General features: G+C 38.6%; 1 protein-coding gene across 4 annotated transcripts in view; it reads left to right on the top strand.

Annotated features, from left to right (window-relative positions):
• The window catches only part of brpf3a (bromodomain and PHD finger containing, 3a), a 38,146-nt gene extending 17,202 nt beyond the window's left edge, over positions 1 to 20,944 (top strand). For all 4 annotated transcript variants that reach the window (XM_053652848.1, XM_053652844.1, XM_053652847.1 and 1 more), the window contains 8 exons: positions 851 to 1,163; positions 5,049 to 5,324; positions 5,801 to 6,253; positions 16,195 to 16,273; positions 16,358 to 16,440; positions 16,539 to 16,606; positions 16,689 to 16,843; positions 20,193 to 20,944. In XM_053652848.1, coding sequence (XP_053508823.1) covers positions 851 to 1,163; positions 5,049 to 5,324; positions 5,801 to 6,253; positions 16,195 to 16,273; positions 16,358 to 16,440; positions 16,539 to 16,606; positions 16,689 to 16,843; positions 20,193 to 20,376 — 1,611 coding nt within the window. In that variant the 3' untranslated portion in view covers positions 20,377 to 20,944. The remainder of the gene's footprint in view (positions 1 to 850; positions 1,164 to 5,048; positions 5,325 to 5,800; positions 6,254 to 16,194; positions 16,274 to 16,357; positions 16,441 to 16,538; positions 16,607 to 16,688; positions 16,844 to 20,192) is intronic.
• Positions 20,945 to 21,191: the final 247 nt, after the last annotated feature.

The following is a 21,191-nucleotide window of genomic DNA, read 5'->3' as shown; positions in this document are numbered from 1 at the left end:
TTCGGCGGTTTCCTACGGGTACTTTGGTTTGCTCCCCCAGTCCAAAGACTTGCGTTGTAGGCTGATTGGCATCTCTAAATTGTCTGTAGTGTGTGAATGGGTGTGTGTGATTGTGCCCTGTGATGGGTTGGGACCGTGTAAAGGGGGCCCCCAGCCTGGGTAGTCTTCTCAACTACTAGTCCCTCAGAGTTCAGGGAGTGACATCAAATCAGCATGGCTGCACACAGCATCAGAAGTAAACAAACCAGTACTTCTTATCTTTAAATGAGTTATACTGTATAGAAGTATTGTTACTAGATCAATCCACATACAGACATTTTCTCAAATCTATAACATTGACTATATGGTTTGCTGTTTTTGAGCTAGCTTGTTGCTAAAAAAAAAGATGAATACAGAGGCATCCATGTTTTTTGCCACTTTGTATTTCAAATGCATGAAGGTCAAAAGTTACATCATTCCACGCTCCAAATTCCACTTCCGTGGTATGTTGTATGCTGCATAATGTTTTCTATTTCCACTGTCTGGTGTCATCCAGAAGAGGAAGGGTTCACTTTTTAGTCTGGTTCTTTTCAAGGTTTCTTTCTCATGGTGTCTCAGGGAGTTTTTCTGCACCACTGGCTCGTTCATTAGAGAACTAAATATAAATCTATATTCGGATTTCTGTAAAGCTGCCTTCTGACAATGTCCATTGTTAAAGCCCTATATATTAAAAACTGGATTGGATTTTAGTTACAACGTATGTTAAAGGAAAGGTCCAACTTTTGTTCAAATGGTGAAACTGGCTGCTGGGCAAAAGACTTTTGAAAAATAAAGTGAACAGTTATGCTGCCTGCTTCATTCTGTTACATAGGTTCCAGATTATCTGGAGTTTGTTTCTGAGCCCATGGACTTCTCTACCATGCGTGAGAAGCTGGAGGCACATAAGTACTGCTCTGTGGCAGATCTGGAAGCTGACTTCAACTTAATGGTGTCTAACTGCCTGCGGTACAATTCCAGTGACACAGTGTTCCACAAAGCTGCCATGCAGCTCAAGGAGGTGGGTGGTGTCATCTTGCGGCATGCCCAGCGCCAGGCTCTTAGCACAGGCTTTGAACTTTCTACAGGCATGCATCTTCCAGACTCAGCCAGCAAAGTGAAGTCCAACCAATCCTGCTGGGACAAGGGTAAGTAGGGAGATCAGCATATATGTGTGTGTGTGTGTGTGTGTGTGTGTATGTATGTGTATGTATTGTTTAATCTTTTGTTCAGAAAATCAGAAAAATATTTTTGTTAAATATAGGTGTGCAACAATTATTGCCACCCCTATGAATTCATATGTTTTAAGTATATTCCCATTGATATTTTACATTTTTTGTACACCTGGGTGACTAGGGGTATAAAATAGACTAGGGGTAACATATAGGCCAAATTCTCTTAGTCATTCATAACAATGGGTAAGACCAAGGAATATAGCTGTGATGTGTGGCAAGAGGTTGACACCCTCTATAAGAGTTTAGAAAAAGCACTGAAAATGCCCATTTCCACCATCGGGAAAATAATTATGTAGTTCCAGTCAACTGGAAATGTTGTTATGAATCAACCTGGAGGAGGACGTGTGTCTATGTCGTCTCAACGCACTGTGAGGGGATGGTTCGAGTGGCCAAAAAAAGTATCACAGCTGGAGAATTGCAGAAGTTAGTTGCATCTTGGGGTCACCTGCATCACCACAAGTTGTTTCAAATGGTTTTAAGAAAAAAGCTAAAAAAAAAAAAAACTTTTTTCCAGAAAAAAAATGGCCATGGTCAGATGAAACCAAAATAGAGCTTTTTGGCAATAAACACCAGAGGTGGTTTTGGCACACACAGAAGTAGCCATATGGAAATGTACCTCATGCCCACAGTTAAATATGGTGGTGGCTCTTTAATGTTTTGGGTCTGTTTTTCTGCCAGAGGGGTCCGTGTACTTTTGCGTCCATTCATTTTTTGCTTTTTGTAACCCATTAATGAAAAGCAAAAAATGAATGGTTGTTTTATTTTTAAAACGCAATGTTGAATACTAAATTTTTAATTCGAACTGTACACACCAAATGCTGTGCCAAAAATTAAATATTGACGTATTTTCAGATTTTTGTTTATGATGTTTTGCACCTTTTATTAAACATTTAAAACATTCACAAATTAATATGAAAAAAAATATTGATTTTACTGGTTTTCTAAGGCCAAGTTAGAACCCGGAAATTATGTTTCTGACACTCAGCTGGAGATGGCTGTATCAAAAGAAGTACAAGAAGTAAGTAATAAAATATAATGCAATTTTAACGTAATATTTATGTTAAAATATATGTGACTTGTGGTATGCATCACGGTTCTAGGATCCAGTCGCTGTCATTTATCGGTGGACTGTGAGTGGGACATATCCTTACCAAATGCAACTCCCATGAATTGAATTAATTAATTATATGAAATCATTTATTCCACCACTCTACGCAGGACCGACATACGGTCGTGAGTTGATGACCGCTTATTTGGCAGCAAAGGGAATTCGAGCCACAGAAAGTCAGGTTGGACGATCCCTCCAGACAATACATCGACTATACCATGAAATGAGATGCAATGTAGTATCCCAGTCCCCTGACTTGAAACCCATAGAAAACATGTGGGGTGAACTGAAGAGGAGAGTCCACCAGCATGGACCTCCAAATTTGAAGGATCTGGAGAAATTCTGTATGGAGGAATCATCTTGCCGTGTATTCTAGAACCTCATCAGGCATTATAGGAGAAGACTCAGCTGTTATCTTGGCAAAGGGAGGTAGCATAAAGTATTGACTAAAAGGGTGCCAATAATTGTTGCACACCTATATTTAACAAATATTTTTTTTGTATAAACCTGTGTTTTGTTTGCAATTGTTTGATACCCAAGAGAGCAGAGTATTTTTGTGAATGTTTTTAACAAAAGATCAAAAAGTTAAACAATAAAGACAATTTTTAACAGTTTTCTTTGCTCATATTTACCAAGGGTGCCAATATTAGTGGAGGGCATTGTGTGTGTGTATATATACAGCAGGGGAAATAAGTATTGAACACATCGATATTTTTTTCAGTAAATATATTTCCAATGAGGCTATTCACATGAAATTTTCACCAGACTTTATTATTAACTCCACCCATATCCACACACAGAAATCCACACATTAAAGTCCATAAATAAAGTTATATGTAATAAAGAGGAATGACACGGGAAAAAAGTATTGAACACACTAACTGAAATTTATTTAATGCTTAGTGGAGAAGTCTTTGTTCGTAATGACGCTTCAAGACGCTTCCTGTATGAAGAGATTAATGTTCCGCAGTATTCAGGTGTGATTTTGGTCCGTTCTTCTAAACATATTGTCTTTAAATCTTGTTCAATTGGATTCGAGTCAGGTGATTGACTGGGCCATTTTAACACCTTGATTTTTTTTCTCTGAAACCAATTGAGAGTTTCCTTTGCTGTATGATTTGGATCGTTGTCCTGCTGGAAGCTCCACCCACGTCTCATCTTCATCATCCTGGTGGATGGCAGCAGATTCTTCTCAAGAATCTCCCGGTAAAGGGCTCCATTCATCGTTCCTTCAATTATATGAAGTCTTCCAGTACCATGTGATGAAAAACAGCCCCACACCATGATGCTTCACCTCCAAACTTCACTGTTGGTGTAGTGTTTTTAGGGAGATGTGCAGTGCCATTTCTTCTCCAAACATGGTGTGTAGTATGACACCCAAAAAGTTCAATTTTGCTCTCGTCTGACCAGACTACACTCTCCCAGTATTTCATAGGCTTGTCCAAATGAGTTGTAGCAAACTTTAAACGAGCTTCGACATGCCTTTTCTTTAGTAATGGAGGCTTGTAGGGTGAGTGTGCATAGGTCTTGGGAGAGCTCTTTGCTGTCCCATCATGAGATGTTTCTTGTGTGACACCTTGGTAACGAAAAGCCTTTTTATAGACCATGAATTTACTAACCCAGCTGATATTAATTTGCACAGATAGGAGGTATAATTACTTACAGATTTCAGCTGGTTCCTTGTCTTACCTTGCCTTGGAGAACTGCTTTTTCTTAGTGTGTTCAATACTTTTTTCCCGTGTCATTCCACTTTACTACACATAACTTTATTTATGGACTTTAATGTTCAGATTTCTTTATATGTGTGGATTTCCTGAGTTAATACTGATGTCTGGTGAAAATTTCATGTGAATAACCTCATTGGAATTATATTTACTGAAAAAATGCTGTTTAATACTTATTTCCCCCACTGTGTGTGTGTGTTTGTGTGTATATATAATGTGTATATTTACATTTACATTATAATGCCTGTACAATCTTCCAGAAAGATTTTCTTTTGATAACAATGAAAAATCTTTACAATCTATGTATAATTTGATATATTTTTTTAATTAATTAAATGTTTATTTTATTAAAGACCAGGGCAGAGATGTGCTCACCTGTGCACAGCTCAGGGTCTGTATGGGCTATATAAAGTGCTGGCAGTGGCTCTATAAATAAAAAGAGATTTCTTTTGTGAATTTGGGCCAGTTTGTATAGAAGTATGGTTTTGAAGCTCATTAAGGCAGTGTTTAGGATGGACTACTGGAGCAAACCACTGATGAACCTTTCTACCAGGCTTCCTAAATTGAAACTGAAGAAAAATTTAACCTTCCACAATGATGACACAAAGCACTTTTTTAAAAAACAAATAGAATATCCCATTAAATGGGAACACATATCTGACACGATTTAACTTGGTTTCTTTTTTTTTAAATCACAAAAACCTGCAATATTAACAGGGATGTGTAGACTTTTTATATGCACTGTATTTGCCTCTAAATGTGGTCTAAATGAGTCTTTAAAAAGCATGGCTGCTGTGAAAGTATGGCTGATGTGTAAGGGTAAAGATAAAAGCTTTAAGCCATTAAAATGTTTCCCTGTAACAATACAGATTTTTTAAAACGCACTGAGCACTTTTCTTTTCTGAAAAGTACATTTCTGACCAACAGTTGTTAGTGTTCTTTTATTCCTATAATTTCTCTATATAGTGGACATGCTTTTGGACCCTGGAAATAGATTCCACATGTCTCCAGAGACCCACCTGAGACAGCTGCTTGAAACGCTGGACATGGTGACCTCCATGTGCGCCAGTAGAGGACGCACTAAACGTATGCGACTGCTGCGCAGGGAAATCAACAGTATCCGGCACAAGCTCAGCTGCCACCGGCGAACTTCACGACTGCTCAGTGGTAACATCAAAAAGGAAGACAAGCATAAGGAGGAAGGACGGAATGAAACAATTAATTATGCAACAGCCATTCCAGGTGCTCTCTACCATCTGTTATTACTTTATTATCCACTTGTATCTTTTAAACTTTTTAGCACATGGGGGTCATTTGATTTAAAAATTTGGTCATAAGAGAAAGTCTCCTCTCTTGTTTCTAATCTCCTCTTTTGTTTCATTCTTGTATTTTACAAATAAATATTATGAAAATCGCTATAACTATGAAGAGAGATTTTGTTATTATTTTGAAATGTTACCGGGAGACGCAATCAAAAAGTGTTGCATGCTATTTTATTATTTTTCACTATACTGACAAGCTCTACTAGCATAGAATTTCAAACATAAAAATGGGCAAATTTGTCTGTCCACGTACCTCTGCTAGTTCCTTGCCAGTCTTTTTAGAACAGTGCTATGACATGACCTAATAGCAATGCATTTTTTTGGTTCAGAGTCCAGAAAATCTACTAATCAAAAAACTCAAGAGTACACATGTCTCACCTCTTCTCCTTTTACCAGGGGATGCCCTACCAAATGCTCCAGTCTTCTGCCTGGAAACAGGAGGAATGACCACCCATGGCCAGATTTATAAACGGCAAGGAAGCAGAGGCAGGGGGAGAGGCAGAGGAAAGGTGAAACCTCCCAGTGAGGCTTCTGCCCATACAGAAGTAAAAGATGATAAACTCCATCTGAAGGAACGACACACTCTGGCCATGTCCTCACAAGAGGAGACTGCTAACAGAGTTTCCTCTCTGGACAGTTCACCCATTTTGCCCAAGTTGGGTGTAGGCCGCCGCACATCCATATTATTCAAGAAAGCTAAAAATGGAACCAAACTGACCAAAAGCATGCTGTTTTCACTCCAGAACAGAGTCACTGCTGACCAAACAAGTGAAAAACTGTCAGATCATAGATCTCAGCCAAGCCTCATTTGCACACCACCGACCCCAAAATTTCCTTCCAAAGAGAATGGTATGGAAATAAAGAATATTTTATTTAATCAGTAGTCATTGTTGGTCACCAGTAAGCTAGGGCTGCACGATTATGGCCAAAATGATAATCACGATTATTTTGATCAATATTGAGATCACGATTATTTATCATGGTTATTCATTGATTTTAGGGACAACGTATTTTTATTGCACTTTCACATTTAAATAAACAGACCGCTGCTTTCACCTCCATGTTGTGCTACATTCCTGCTAATCTACAAATCTTTGCATCAAATTAGACAGGTCCTTAATGTGCATCATCTCGTAGAAGCAAAATATCAATAAAATTGTACCCAAAATATAGGATAAGTAAAATAAAATTACCATCAACCAAATGAAAATATGCATCAAATATAACAATATATAACCAAATGAAAACACTTCAGGCGAATGCAGAAAAGTCAATAACAGTGTTTACAGGAGGAGAGACGCAGACAGATCACCCAATAGAGCGGTGCAGGGACGACGTCATTTTGTACCGGAACCCGGAAGTTATCATCACGCCGGTTCCCTCCAGAATCTCCAGAAATAAACAGCTAACTGTACTGTATGCAGATTTACTCTGTGAATGAATCTTCATCCACGTTTTTTGCGGGGAATTGTGAGAACCAGTTTCAGGCCTCTACGGCAACAATTTCTTTTAGGAGCACAGTCAAAAATTTTGGAGCACGGTTGAAGTTTAGGGTTTATTTATTTATTTATTTATTTATATATTTATTTATTTTAGAGATGGTAACATTAATGTGCCACAATATAATACATAAGTAGGCATGAGAAAACTTGAGCTTGTCAATTATGACAGAATTTAGGAACATAGTGTTAGACATTTTCCACTGTCATGGTTCTGGGCTGGAGTCAGTTCTCGAACCGCTCTGTGTATATTGTGTATATACCTGAATAATCTCATATAGGATGTGATTGAGTGAGTTCATTTACCTGTCAGATGCAAAGCGCTTTAGTTTAATAGTGTTTATTAGGGACACACCGATCAGGATTTTTACGACCGAAAACCGATCCACATACCAATCTTTTTTTGTTTCAACTTTAATCAGGACGTCATAAACAGTTAAATGTAAGCTCTCTGCTCATGGTCACTGTTAATTTAATTAAAATAATAGCAATGAGAAATACTGTTGGTTAATTGACAAATAAACAGCATAAAATATTTATTTTTAAATATTTTAAACAGTAAAGAGTCCTAATTAAAAGTAGACTAACACAAAAATGATCCATATTAGGAAAAAGGCTAATAGCTTTCTAATGAAATAGTGAACTAAGCTTAATGTCGAATTGATATTAAATGCAACCCATAGTAATTAAGCATTATTTAATTTCTCATTTTATTTATATTTTATTAAGTTATTATAATATCTATTTTTATATTAAATAATTTATTTATAACTAAGCACATTTTCTGTCTTTACATTTTAGTAGTTTTATTTTTGTTTGTTTATCAGTTGTTCCTTTTAGATCGGTTCCCCATCACAGTGTTGCCATGTCTGCTGATAATATTGTGTTTTTGGGGGCTTAAATCAGAACATGGAAACTGGAGTTGACTTTTCTACTGATATCTGGCAACCCTGAGTTTAAATGAAGTGAATGTGATGTCTATTAGAGTTAGTGAAGAGAGCGAAGGGAGAGCGGCAGTGTACTGTATGTTTGCAGACTGAACAGTTGCTACTCTTGATTATGATTGGTGAGGAATTATTTAATAAAGAAGTTTGAATTTAAACCCACCTTGTAGCATTAACATTATTATTAATTTAATCTGCCCGACGCCGCTGTGTCTACACAAGCAGGTGAAAGTTCAGGTCATTTTGCGTGATCAATAAAAAATGGCGGTTGTGAGATCGGGAAGTTGAGAGAAGCAGATGATGTACAGAGTTACTCTTCATCATAATGGCTTCTCTGCAGTAGTTAGACACTTGTTCGGTTGATTGAGGTGATGAAAAGCAGTGTGAAAGTAACTGTTGCTCGGTGTAGATGCATTTAGGACTTCCTGTAGTTTTTATTCCGATTGTATTATACAACTCCAAACAGGTCACTCGCACCGGTGCGAATAAATATTTATTCACAGTCGCACAAAATACTTTTCAGTCGCAAATGAGACTGAAATGGTCACACTGTAGAGCCCTGAGTTTATCTGCAAAGTTTTTTCCTGTTCGGCGTGATGATGTTTAATGTCCCTGACAACCTCTGTAGTGACATTTAGCATTGTGCTAGTGTCATGATTTCCCCTCGCGCAAACGCTGGAGCACGAAGCAAAGCTGGCAGCTCGAGGGCTAAAATGCTAACTCGTTTCCTGGTTTTGTCATACAAAATGATGTCATCTCTGCACCGCTATATAGTGATTGGCTGTAAGTTTAGGAAGCGCTTTATTTGATATGCAGCAGAGTTTTCTGTGGGCAGTCAAAATCGTAATCGCGATCGATATTTGATTAATTGTGCAGCCCTACAGTAAACATTGTCCAGTGTAGAGCAGTTAACTTAGGGAGTTTTCTTCTTCTACTTATTTTTTGAGGCAATAAATTTATGGCATTTAAAGGGAAACAGGAAGTGTCTCATATCTTCTGAATGCATTGAGTGATTGAGATGAAGCTTGAGCTGTATGTTTGATCACGTGGGCTGATCACAAGGATGTGGCAATTGTGAGTCATAGTCATAGCCTCACCAACTAGCAGCAGGAAGTGTGACTTACAGCAAACTTTGCAATAATCCTCTTATATTTACCCGAATCACCTCAAACCTGGTTAGAATAATATCAAGACAAGGCTGATGTAAAATTGTGAAATAATTTTTGATATATTAAATAGTGTTGCCATGGTAATGCATCAAACATTAATACACTTTTCAGGTGCTTTGAGGATCTTAGCATTCTTAAAATTTCATGAAAATCTGCAAACATGTCAGAGTTGTTGCCTGTTAGGTGTAGGCAAAAGTTAAGACAGGGACATGGAGGGGGGCTCTGTACCGCCCCCTTTTGACTAAAGTGGTGGATTTAGTTTTACGACAGTCACCAAACTTGATATATGTATCTGTGTGTGTATATTTTATTAGTTCTCATCAAGCCAGACAACTTTCAAAATGACATTAGCTCCCCCAACAGGAAGTAGGTCATTTTCAATTTAATGTGGACTTCTTGAAAATTGCAGGCTCTGAATTTTTAAATACTACACCAAGGGGATTCATTTGATTCTCACCAAATGTGGTCAACATTATGCCAAGACATTGAAGCTGCTAAACTGTGGATGAATTTTTGATATCTTGAACAGTGTGGCAATGTCAAAGGATTAAATTAATGACAAAAAAGGGAAACTGGATGTGCCTCATATCTTCTAAGTGCATTGTCTGATTTAGATCAAATTGGTGTTGTATGTTTGGTCATGGGGGCTGATCGTATGGATGTAGCTCTTGTGGGTCACAGTCATAGCGCCACCAGCTGGCAGCAGGAATTGTGGCACATACAACAGACTTTGCAATAGTCCTCATATTTACCTGCTTAAATGCAGATATAATAACACTTACTCTTTTCTTAATTGTTACATTGTAATTCAAATCAAATCAAGAACTAGAAGAAAGGCACATAAACAGAGCTTTGTTGCACCCCATCAAATGCATGTGCCCACTACACATTATTCCACTACAATTGAAGAATGGCTATTAAAGATAACAACATGTATTTCTTATCGTCTTCATGCATTATATCACCAAATATAAGCTGTATGTTTGGACATGGGAGCTGTTGTAAAGCCTTAGACCTCGGCTTAACCTAACACATCAGTGCAAAACAAGTTAATCTACAGCACTCACTTCATTATGCATTGTTTTCATACGGTCACCGGGTGGCAATGGCACAGTAGTGCTTGGGCCTGTCATCGCTGCTTGCAGCTATATTATATTTCCACATGGGAGTCTATGGCAGATAGATGGACAAGCACAGTTGCCTCCACAGCCTCTGAAGTGCTCAATAGCGCTATCAATAGGGCAAATTTGGACCTACGTTTATAATAATAACTGCAATGCAATGTTGTAGAAATGCAGATCCACATTCCTCTGATTCTTTTGTCATATTTACACACCGATCAGCCATAACATTAAAAACCACTTGCCTAATATTACTTAAGTCCCCCTTGTGCTGTCAAAACTGCTCTGACCCATTGAGGCATGAACTCCAGCACAAATTCAGAGGTCTTGTGTTGGCACCACAGCGTTAGCAGCAGATGCTTAAAGTCCTGTGAGTTGCGAAGTGGGACCTCCATAGATTGGACTTGTTTGTCCAGCACATCCCACTCGATTGGATTGTGATCTGGGGAATTTGGAGGCCAAGTCAACACCTTGAATACTTTGTCATGTTCCTCAAACAATACCTGAGCATTTTTTGCAGTCTGGCAGGGCACATTATCCTGCTGAAAGAGACCACTGCCATTAGGGAATACCGTTGCCATGAAGGGGTATTCTTGGTCTGCAACAATGTTTAAGTAAGTGGTACACATCAAAGTAACATGTACATGAATGCCAGGACCCAAGGTTTCCCAGCAAAACATTGCCCAGAGCATCGCACTGCCTCTGTTGGCTAGCCTTCTTCCCATAGCGCATCCTGGTGCCATCTCTTCCCCAAGATAGGTAAGCACCCAACCTTCCATGTGATGTAAAAGAAAACATGATTCCTCAAACCACTCTTGGTAGGTACTAACCACTGCATACTAGGAACATCCCACAAGACCTGCCTCTGACCCAGTCGTCTAGCCATCACAATTTGGCCCTTGTCAAAATCGCTCAGATCCTTACGTTTGACCATTTTTCCTGCTTCCAACACATCAACTTTGAGAACTGACTGTTCACTTGCTGCCTAATATATCCCAGCCCTTGCCAGTGGTATATATTACAGGTGCCAGTTTAATGAGATAATCATTGATATTCAGTTCACCCGTCTGTGGTTTTAATGTTATGGTTGATTTGTGTGTGTGTGTATACAGTGGGGGAAATAAGTATTGAATGCATCACCATTTTTTTCAGTAAATATATTTCCAATGAGGTTATTCACATGACATTTTCACCAGACTTTACTCAAGTATCAAGTATTAATATGTTTATTAATTATTTATATGTGTGGAAAGCCACACATATAAAGAAATCCAAACATTAAAGTCCATAAATGAAGTTTTGTGTAATTCTTGTGTAAGTCTTTGTTTGTAATGACACTTCAAGACGCTTCCTGTATGAAGAAATTAATGTTCCGCAGTATTCAGGTGTGATTTTGGTCCAGTCTTCTAAACATATTGTCTTTAAATCTTGTTCAGTTGGATTCGAGTCAGGTGATTGACTGGGCCATTCTAACACCTTGATTTTTTTTTTCTCTGAAACCAATTGAGAGTTTCCTTTGCTGTATGCTTTGGATCGTTGTCCTGCTGGAAGCTCCACCCACGTCTCGGCTTCAACATCCTGGTGGATGGCAGCAGATTCTTCTCAAGAATCTCCCGGTAAAGGGCTCCATTCATTGTTCCTTTAATTATAAGTCTGCCAGTACCATGTGATGAAAAACAGCCCCACACCATGATGCTTCACCTCCACACTTCACTGTTGGTGTAGTGTTTTTAGGGTGATGTGTAGTGCCATTTCTTCTCCAAACATGGTGTGTAGTGTGACAGCCAAAAAGTTCAATTTTGCTCTCGTCTGACCAGACTACACTCTCCCAGTATTTCATAGGCTTGTCCAAATGAGTTGTAGCAAACTTTAAATGAGCTTCGACATGCCTTTTCTTTAGTAATCTAGTCTTGCACGGTGGGCGTGCATAGGGGCCATGGCGGTGGAATGCATTGCCTATTGTTTTCTCTGTGACGATGGTACCTGTTGCCTCCAAGTGTTTCTAGAGCTCTTTCCGAGTGATCCTTGGCTCTTGGGCTACTCTTCTGACTATTCTCCTAACTCTCTGGTCAGAAATCTTGCGAGGAGCTCCTGTGCATGGCCGGTTGATGACGGAGTGATGTTGCTTCCACTTGTGGATAACAACCCCAATGGTGCTTACTGGAGGATTTTGAAATAAATCTCCATCGGATTTCATCAATATGTTTCACAACAATAAGGTTGTGAAGGTCTTGGGAGAGCTCTTTGCTTTTACCCATCATGAGATGTTTCTTGTGTGACACCTTGGTAACGAAAAGCCTTTTTATAGACCATCAATTTACTAACCCAGATGATATTAATTTGCACAGATAGGGGGTATAATTACTTACAGATTTCAGCTGGTTCCTTACCTTGCCTTGGAGAACTGCTTTTTCTTAGCGTGTTCAATGTTTTTCCTGTGTCATTCCACTTTATTACACATAACTTTATTTATGGACTTTAATGTTGTGAATTCTTTATATTTGTGGATTTCTGGAGTTAATACTGGTGTCTGGTGAAATTTTCATGTGAATAACCTCACTGGAAATATATTTACTGAAAAAATGTTCAATACTTATTTCCCCCCACTGTGTGTGTGTGTGTGTGTGTGTGTGTGTGTGTGTGTGTGTGTGCGCCCTTGGCCTCAGAAGCTAGTATTGTCCCCTTTAGCAGAAATAACTTCTTGTAGGCTTTTTGCATAATTGTCCATGCTTGCATGCAAAATTCTTTCAGTTGCAAGATGTTTGAGGGTTTTTTTTGCATGTACTGCCTGTTTCAAATCACCCCCACAACATTTAAATGGGATTCAAATCCAGGCTTTGACTAAGCATTCCATAACCCTCCAGTTATTCTTTTTGAGCCATTCCTTGGTGGATTTGTTAGTGTGCTTAAGATCATTATCCGGTTGAAAGGTCCACTTTTGGTTCACATTATCATCAAAACATCCCAGTTCACCACAACACTCTATACCTGTGAGCCCCTTAGATCTGCTCCTTTATCTAAGAAAAAAAAATATTTAGCTTGACTAAACAAATATGTAAGAAAAAGCTCTTCCCCCTGCTGTAGCCTTCACTATTCGAGGTACCAACAAATTGACTGCACCTTTTTATCAAAGTAGGCTTGGCGGATTGTAAAAGACCAAAATTTCACCCGGGTACTGTGGCGTGAGACCATGTAGTGTTTATAGGTCAATAGTAGTATTTTATAATCAATGCAAAATTTTACTGGGAGCCAATGCAGTGTGGATAAGATAGGGGTGATGTGGTCGTATCTTCTTGTTCTAGTTAGGACTCTTGCAGCTGCATTCTGTACTAACTGGAGTTTGTTTATGCTCCTACTGGAACATCCAGACAGTATGGCATTACAGTAATATAGTCTAGAGCTAACGAAGCATGAACTAATATTTCTGCATCATGTAGTGACAATATATTTCTTATCTTAGCAATATTTCTGAGATGAAAGAAGGCTATCCTAGTAATATTATCTACATGAGCTTCAAATGAAAGTCTGGAGTCAATAATCACTCCAAGGTCTTTTACTGCTGTACATGACGAAACAGAAAGTCCATCCAGAGTTACTATGTGATCAAAAACCTTACTTCCAGCTGCATGTGGTCCTAGTACAAGTATTTCTGTCTTATCAGAATTAAGTAATAGGAAGTTAAATCTGACCCCAACTTCCTAACAAGCTGGGATATGAGAAGAAAAGAATTTCACTGTGCTGTAATGTGTGTGACAAATAAAGGATTCTTCTTAATAAGCATCCAGTGTCTAATGTCCTTTACACATTCCTCAACTTTATTAAGCTGCTGTCTGTCATTTGGCTTTGCTGAAACATACAACTGTGTGCCTTCAGCATAACAGTGGAAGCTAATTCCATGTTTAAGAATAATTTGACCCAGAGGTAGCATATATAAAGAAAAAAGTAGTGGGCCTAAAACAGAAACTTGCGGAACACCAAACTTTACGTCAGTATGCATAGAGAAGTCACCATTTACATCTACGAACTGATGACAATCAGTCAAATAAGACCTGAGCCAGGAGAGGACTGTTCCCTTAATGCCAGCAACATTTTCTAGTTGACCAAGGAGAATAGTATGATCTATAGTATCAAAAGCTGCACTAAGATCAAGCAAGGAGACACAACCCTGATCAGAGGCCAGTAGTAGGTCATTTAATACTTTAACCAGCGCTGTCTCTGTGCTATGATGAGGCCTAAATCCTGACTGATATATTTCATGAATGTTATTCCTATGTAAGTACGAGCTCTTGTATTTTCTAAGACCTTGGAGATAAAGGGGGAGATTTGATAATGGCCTATAGCTGGACAGTTGACAGGGGTTTAGGTCAGGTTTTTCAATCAGGGGTTTAATAACTGCTAGTTTAAATGAATTAAGTACATAGTCAGTGCGAAGGGAAAACTTGATTATTTTTTGAAGGGGTATGATTAATTTTGGAATAATCTGTTTGAGGAAATATGTCGGTAAGGAATCTAATAAAAAGTTGATTATTTTGATGAAGAAATTAATGAAATTGGTTCAGTCTCTTGAAGGGGAGTAAAACAGTCTAGTTGCTGATTTGATATTGTTGTATTATTATCTACAGTATTAGTTATAATACTGTCTGGTTTTAATTTAATAGCCTGAATTTTTTGTCTAATACTTTCAATTTTGCCAATGAAAAAAAATCATGAAATTATCACTACTTTATAATGATTGTGTGCCTGTTTCTGTGGCGGTTTTATTCCTAGTTAATTTTGCTACAGTATTAAATAAGAATCTAAGATTATTTTTGTTATCTTCAATTAAGGTGGAGCGATAGACTGATCTAGCATCACTAAGAGATGTTCTGTTGTTCAGGAGGCTCTCCTTCCATGCTGTTTGAAATACTACCAATTTGGTTTGATGCCATTTATGTTCTAATTGTTGAGTGGTCTGTTTAAGGTGTGTATGTTATCGGTTTACCAGGGTGCTTGCTTTTTCTCTTTAATTATTTTTATTTTAAGTGGACCTACCTTATGTAGCGTGTAGCAGAATGTTGATTCTAAGCATTCAGTAGCCTGACCAAGTTCATTGGGATCAGACAGTGATCAAATCATAGTTGATATCTCTGGGAGGTCAATGATAAAAATTTTGAAGCTGCAAACCATAACATTTCCACCACCATGCTTCACAGTTGGTATGAGGTGCTTCTCCTGAAAAGCTGTCTTTGGTCTGCACCAAACATGTCTGCTGTAACTGTAGCCAAACAACTCTATCTTTGATTCATCTGCTCAGAGCACATTATTCCAAAAGGCCTGGTCTTTGCCTGTATGCTCATTGGCAAACTGTAATCTTACAAAGGTTCTTTTTTGGCATGCCTCCCATTTGTGCAATCTCTTTGTGATCACAGAAGCATGCATTTGACACCAACAGTTGACTTACAACAGATCCTGGGATGAAATTTTGGGGTTGTTGGAGACGGTCTCCTCTTGGGCTGAATTTGCTGGGATGGCCAGTCCTGGACAAATCAGCAGTCATTTGAAATATGTACCATTTATATTCTTTACAGTAGAATGATGTATTTCAAATAATTTGGAGATCTTTTTAAATCTCTGGTCAGACTCACAGGCATCCAGAACCTCTTTTCTAAAGGCCTTACAGAACTCTAGATCTTGGCATGATGACACCACACACCTCAGTAGCAAAGGGAAAACCAGACACTAGATATAAGAGGGGTATAAATAAGACCAGTTCCACCTGCAATCCCTAAGCAGGTTCTGATCACTGGCACCCAATCTTGAACACCTGATTCAAATTATATGGATTTGAAGGTATGGTAAATATAGTGGTGTACTTACTTTTTCCATGTGACTGATCTGTTTTTTGTTTATTTAAATTGTAAAAATTAATACAAACAAGCTTTGATTTGGGAGGGCTACTAAACACAGGAAGTGATATTTCAGCAATGGCTTAATTTTTTGGCTTCAAATTTACTATATCTCAATGGGAACACATGCTGATTGCCCATGTCCCAATGTCTTTCTCCATTACTATTTCAGGCTTGACAAATGGTCTTAAAAAACAGAAGAATAGAACCCCAGGGTCAGAGAGTTACTCTACTGCTCATCAAAACATTAGGTAAGGAAGGACACTTACAGTTAATGTACAGGCAGGATATAGTGAATATACTTACCCTTTTTTTATTACCATTTCCATGAATAGTTCACCTCCCAAATTCAGTCAAGGCAACCCATCTTTAAACAAGGTTCCAGTTGGGGAGGGAGAGAACACAAAGGCTGATTCAGGTAGATACAAATATGAAGTAAGTAAACTTTAAAGATGTGTTTTTACACATTTGGAATACTGATCATTTCTAATCTGATGTCTAATGATTCTCAAAAAGAGACCAATCTGGAGCCTCTCAGCTTGGTTTGGGCTAAATGCAGGGGATACCCCTCATATCCTGCTATGGTATGTTTTTCTTTAAACCAGTCATTCTTTTAATGAGTTAGTGAAATCACTCAATCATTCTAATCATGCTGGTTTTCTGCAGATGGTAGATCCTGACCTGCCCAAAGAACGAATTCTTCCTAATGGCATTGTAATCCCAGTACCACCGCAGGAAGTGCTGAAATTGGGTGAGCGTAGACAGATGGAAACTGAGGACAAGCTATTCCTTGTGCTGTTCTTCGACACGAAAAGAACTTGGTAAGCAACCCAAGGCCCAAGCTATAAAATGTTAATATGATCAGATTTAAAAGTGACATACAAATCAGTATTTATAAAACCAGAAGTGGGTGTGAAAATGTTCCTATATTTGCAGACTGAGAAGTATGTGTACAAATATTTTTGTGCTCATGTTGTGGTAAGTTAGTTCATGGTAACTTTTACTTTGTCATGAGCAAAAGTGACTGAATGAATTCATGAAACTCCCAAGAAATGTAAATAACTGTTGGCACGGTCTTCTAACAAACACTTGGCACTTAACCAGATATTTCTCTCTCTCTCTCTCTCTCTCTCTCTTTTATATTTATATCTATATACACACACACAGTGCTATGGAAAAAGTATTTGCCCCATCCTGCTTTCTTCTCTTTTTGTGTATCTCATACTAAATTGTTTCAGAAATGAAAACATAGGCAACCTGAGTAAACACAAAATACAGTTTTTAAGTGATAATGTTATTTATTGAAGCAAAAACGTTACCCAATACCAGCTGGGCCTGTCTGAAAATGTATTTGCCCCGTAGTTACTAATTCCCAAAATGTATGAAACTGCGTTCATAATGGGGTTCAGCTGGACTGGATGCAATCAGGCCTGATTACTGCAAACCCTGTTCAATCAAATCATCACTTAAATAGAACTTTTTCAACAGCATGAAGTTGGTTAAAAGGTCTTACCCAGTAACACACTATGCCAAAGAAATTCCAGAAATGATGAGGAAGAAGGTGATTGAAATACATCAGTCTGGGAAGGGTTATAAAGCTATTTCAAATGCTCTGGGACACCAAAGAACCACATGAGAGCCGTTATCTCCAACTGGAAAAACTCAGCACAGTAGTGAACCTTCCCAGAAGTGGCTGACATTCCAAAATTCCTCCAAGAGCAGAGCAACTACTGATCCAGCAAGTTACAAAAGAGCCAAGGACAACATGAAGAAACTACAGGCCTCTCTTGCATGCGTAAAGGTCACTGTTCATGACTCCACCATCATAAAGACTCTGGGCAAAAATAGCATCCATGGAAGAGTGGCGAGGCAAAAACCACTGCTAACCCAAAAGAACATTAAAACTCGTCTGAATTTTGCCAAAACACACCTTGATAATCCTCAAACCTTTTGGGAGAATGTTCTGTGGACTGATGAGTCGAAAGTGGAAATGTTTGGAAGACAGGAATCCTGTTACATCTGCCGTAAACCAAACACAGAATTCCATAAAAATAACATCATACCTACGGTCAAGCATGGTGGAGGAAGTGTGATGGTGTGGGGATGCTTTGCTGTTTCAGGGCCTGGACAACTTGCAATAATTGAGGGAAACATGAATTCTGTTCATTACCAGAAAATCCTAAAGGAGATTGTCCGGTCTTTTTGAATGTGCAAACTTTGAGGCATGGCCACCTATACTCTGTTTAGGCCCATGCTTTCTGAGAAGTGTAAGTCTAGTCTAGTCTAATTAGTTGCACCAAGTGTGCAAGAGCTATAACACATGAAATACCTGGACGGGGCAGAAAAAGGAAGCTATCAATGGCTGCAACCAGATTTCTGAGAAAGCAGGTTGTGAAAAACCCTCAAGTGGGAGTTCAGTGAGCACAGTAAGGCATGTACTAAACACAGAAGGTTTCCATGCCAGAAGGTTTCCCAACACCTATACCACTACTGACCCAAAAGCACAAGAAAAGTCGGCTCAAAATCATATAAATAATCCACAGAAGTTTTGGGATTCTGGTCTGTGGAGCGATGAAACAAAACTGGAACTTTTCAGCATGATGGATCAGTGGTATGTCTGGAAGAAGAAGAATGAAGAAAGAACACTCTGTCCACAGTCAAGCATGGTGGTGGCTTGGTGATGCTCTGGGGCTGCTTTGCATCCTCTGGCACTGGAATCCTGCAGCATGTGGAAGGCAAGATGGATTCATTGAAGTATCAGGAAATCCTAGGAGAAAACCTCATGCTGTAAGTGAGGAAGCTGAAGCTTGGGCATCATTGGACCTTCCAACAGGACAATGATCCCAGCATACCTCAAATTACACCAAGGCTTGGTTGCAGAAAAAGTCCTGGAAGATTCTACAGGACCATCACAGTCACCTGACTTGAACCCAGTAGAAAATATCTGGTGGGATTTGAAGAAGGCAGTTGCAGCACGCAAACCCAAGAACATTACTGAACTGGAATATTACTGAACTGGAGGCCATTGCTCATGAGGAATGGGCTAAGATTCCTCAGGAACGCTGCCAGCAGCTCTGCATTTCATTTGCAGCAGGTCATAACAGCAAAAGGTGCTCTAATAAGTACTAAAGATGCTCGCCATGGAGTGGTTGAATAATTTTGAAACTGGAGAAATCATTATGAGTTGCATTTTCAGTTGAATTTGGGGAAACCACTTGAAGCATTTGTTGTGTTGAACTATTTCAATTGTTTTTGTTTGATTTGATCATTGCAATCAGCTGAAAGTCTGTAGATTTTGACAATAAACCTGATTTGCAATGGGGGTTGAATAATTTTGATTGCAACTGTATATAATGTTCTTTTTGCTCTGGTGTTGTTGACTAATAACACAACCTGCTTTGTGATTAATAAACATTCTACTGAAAGGAATTAGGAACATGTTTTTCATGCATATGGACATTTCATAAATCATTAGTGGGAACTTTTAGGAAACAATCTTAAGTCCATGTAACATTCGTTAGTTCAGAGTGGAATAAGTGAACAGGAGACAGGCTTGGTATAGATCAACTGTGCTCTTTAATCTTTTCGCTTTTTTCTGAGTGCTTTTTAGCACTATTGTAACTTTTAATTTTACATCTCACACAGAGACAGGCAGACAGACACACACAAACACACACACAGAGAGAGAGAGAGCGAACGAGAGTTTAGCTCAGCTCCTTCTGCTCGGCTTTTATGCCACTCAGTACACATCTGCACTCTCGTCTCCTTTATCATCTTTCATTCTTCCAGCGAAGTACAAAACACTTGCTCATTTATCACCCACAGGTGTGCACTTGTTCCTTACCATGCATTCACCCAACTCCGCCATTCATTCACAAAAAGGCGCTCAACCACGCCCCCACAGTACACGTTTAAGATTCCTTTATGAATGTCCTTACAAATGAAGCCCCACTTTGAGTGAGAAGTGTTTTCACGCTAAAGATGACTGAATAAACACCAACAGGCACCAGTTAGTAAATGGATTGCATATGATTGCTGTGGAGTCTCATTTATACTGGTTCATGTGGTTTGTCAATTATTTTATTGAACATTTTAAACTGCTAACCATTGAAAGTTTGATTTTATTTCATTTGTATGGTTCTAAGTGGTTTTCCCTCTATTACCCAATAGGCAATGGCTACCAATGGGCAAACTCCATCCAATGGGAATTGATGACACTGTGGATAAACTTCACCTGATGGAAGGCAAGAAACCAACTGTACGGAAGTCTGTACACATGGCATATGAGCGTGCAATGAAGCACCTCAGCAATGTGCATGAAAAGAGGAACTTCAGCCCCCCCTCTTACATTTAAAGTACTATACTGTGATATAGAACTCAAACTTGTCATGTAGTGGTTGAAAGCGAAACTTTAGAAATGTTCATAGATATATTTTGTGTGTCAGCATGATAATTTATATGCTGTGAATAGAAGTCAGGTGTGTTTTTCTCTTGCAGAGGTCCAAGACCTTTCTGGTACTTAGATGGGCCCTGTTTTGAGCCATGTGACCACTATCAAGAAATTTAATAAATATACTGACCCATCTCTAAAAAGTAAAACTAAAATGACATACTGGCAATGCCTGTCATTGGTTATGTTTAGGCCTACATGCTGCCTAATAATCTGTTAACAATCTGACTAATGGCTCAATTCGAATAAGAAACATTCATGTGTACACTTCCTTGCAAATAGAGTAAACTGATTCAGGCCAGTGTCTGTGTTTGAGTCACACTTCCTGGTGGAATAAATACATCCTATGGAAAAAAACAGTTCTTGTTACACATTGTAAGTCTGAGATGTGAATGTGATGGTGTGATGCCTATTAAACTTGAGGCAGATGCAGGACGTGGATTACCTCAGTAAAGTTCAGCATTTAATATTAGCCAGGAATTCAGAAAGGATGCAGAATGTACACATGATTAAAAAAAGAAGGGGTGAAAGCCAAAAATAGCCCTAATGCTATTTATAATTTATTATTATTATTATCTATTATTTATAAATAGCCCTAATGCATAAGATGATTAAATGTGTAATCTACAGTATATCTGTTATACCAATAGATGATGTGCACATTCTTGTTCTTGACTTTCCTGTGGTCACATATTAATTTCCTTGCTGTCCATTAAATA

This window comes from Ictalurus furcatus, chromosome 21, assembly GCF_023375685.1.
Source record: "Ictalurus furcatus strain D&B chromosome 21, Billie_1.0, whole genome shotgun sequence".
In the NCBI taxonomy this organism is placed as follows: domain Eukaryota; kingdom Metazoa; phylum Chordata; class Actinopteri; order Siluriformes; family Ictaluridae; genus Ictalurus; species Ictalurus furcatus.
Note: the sequence above shows the minus strand (reverse complement) of the source record. Positions and strands in the feature narration are given on the sequence as shown.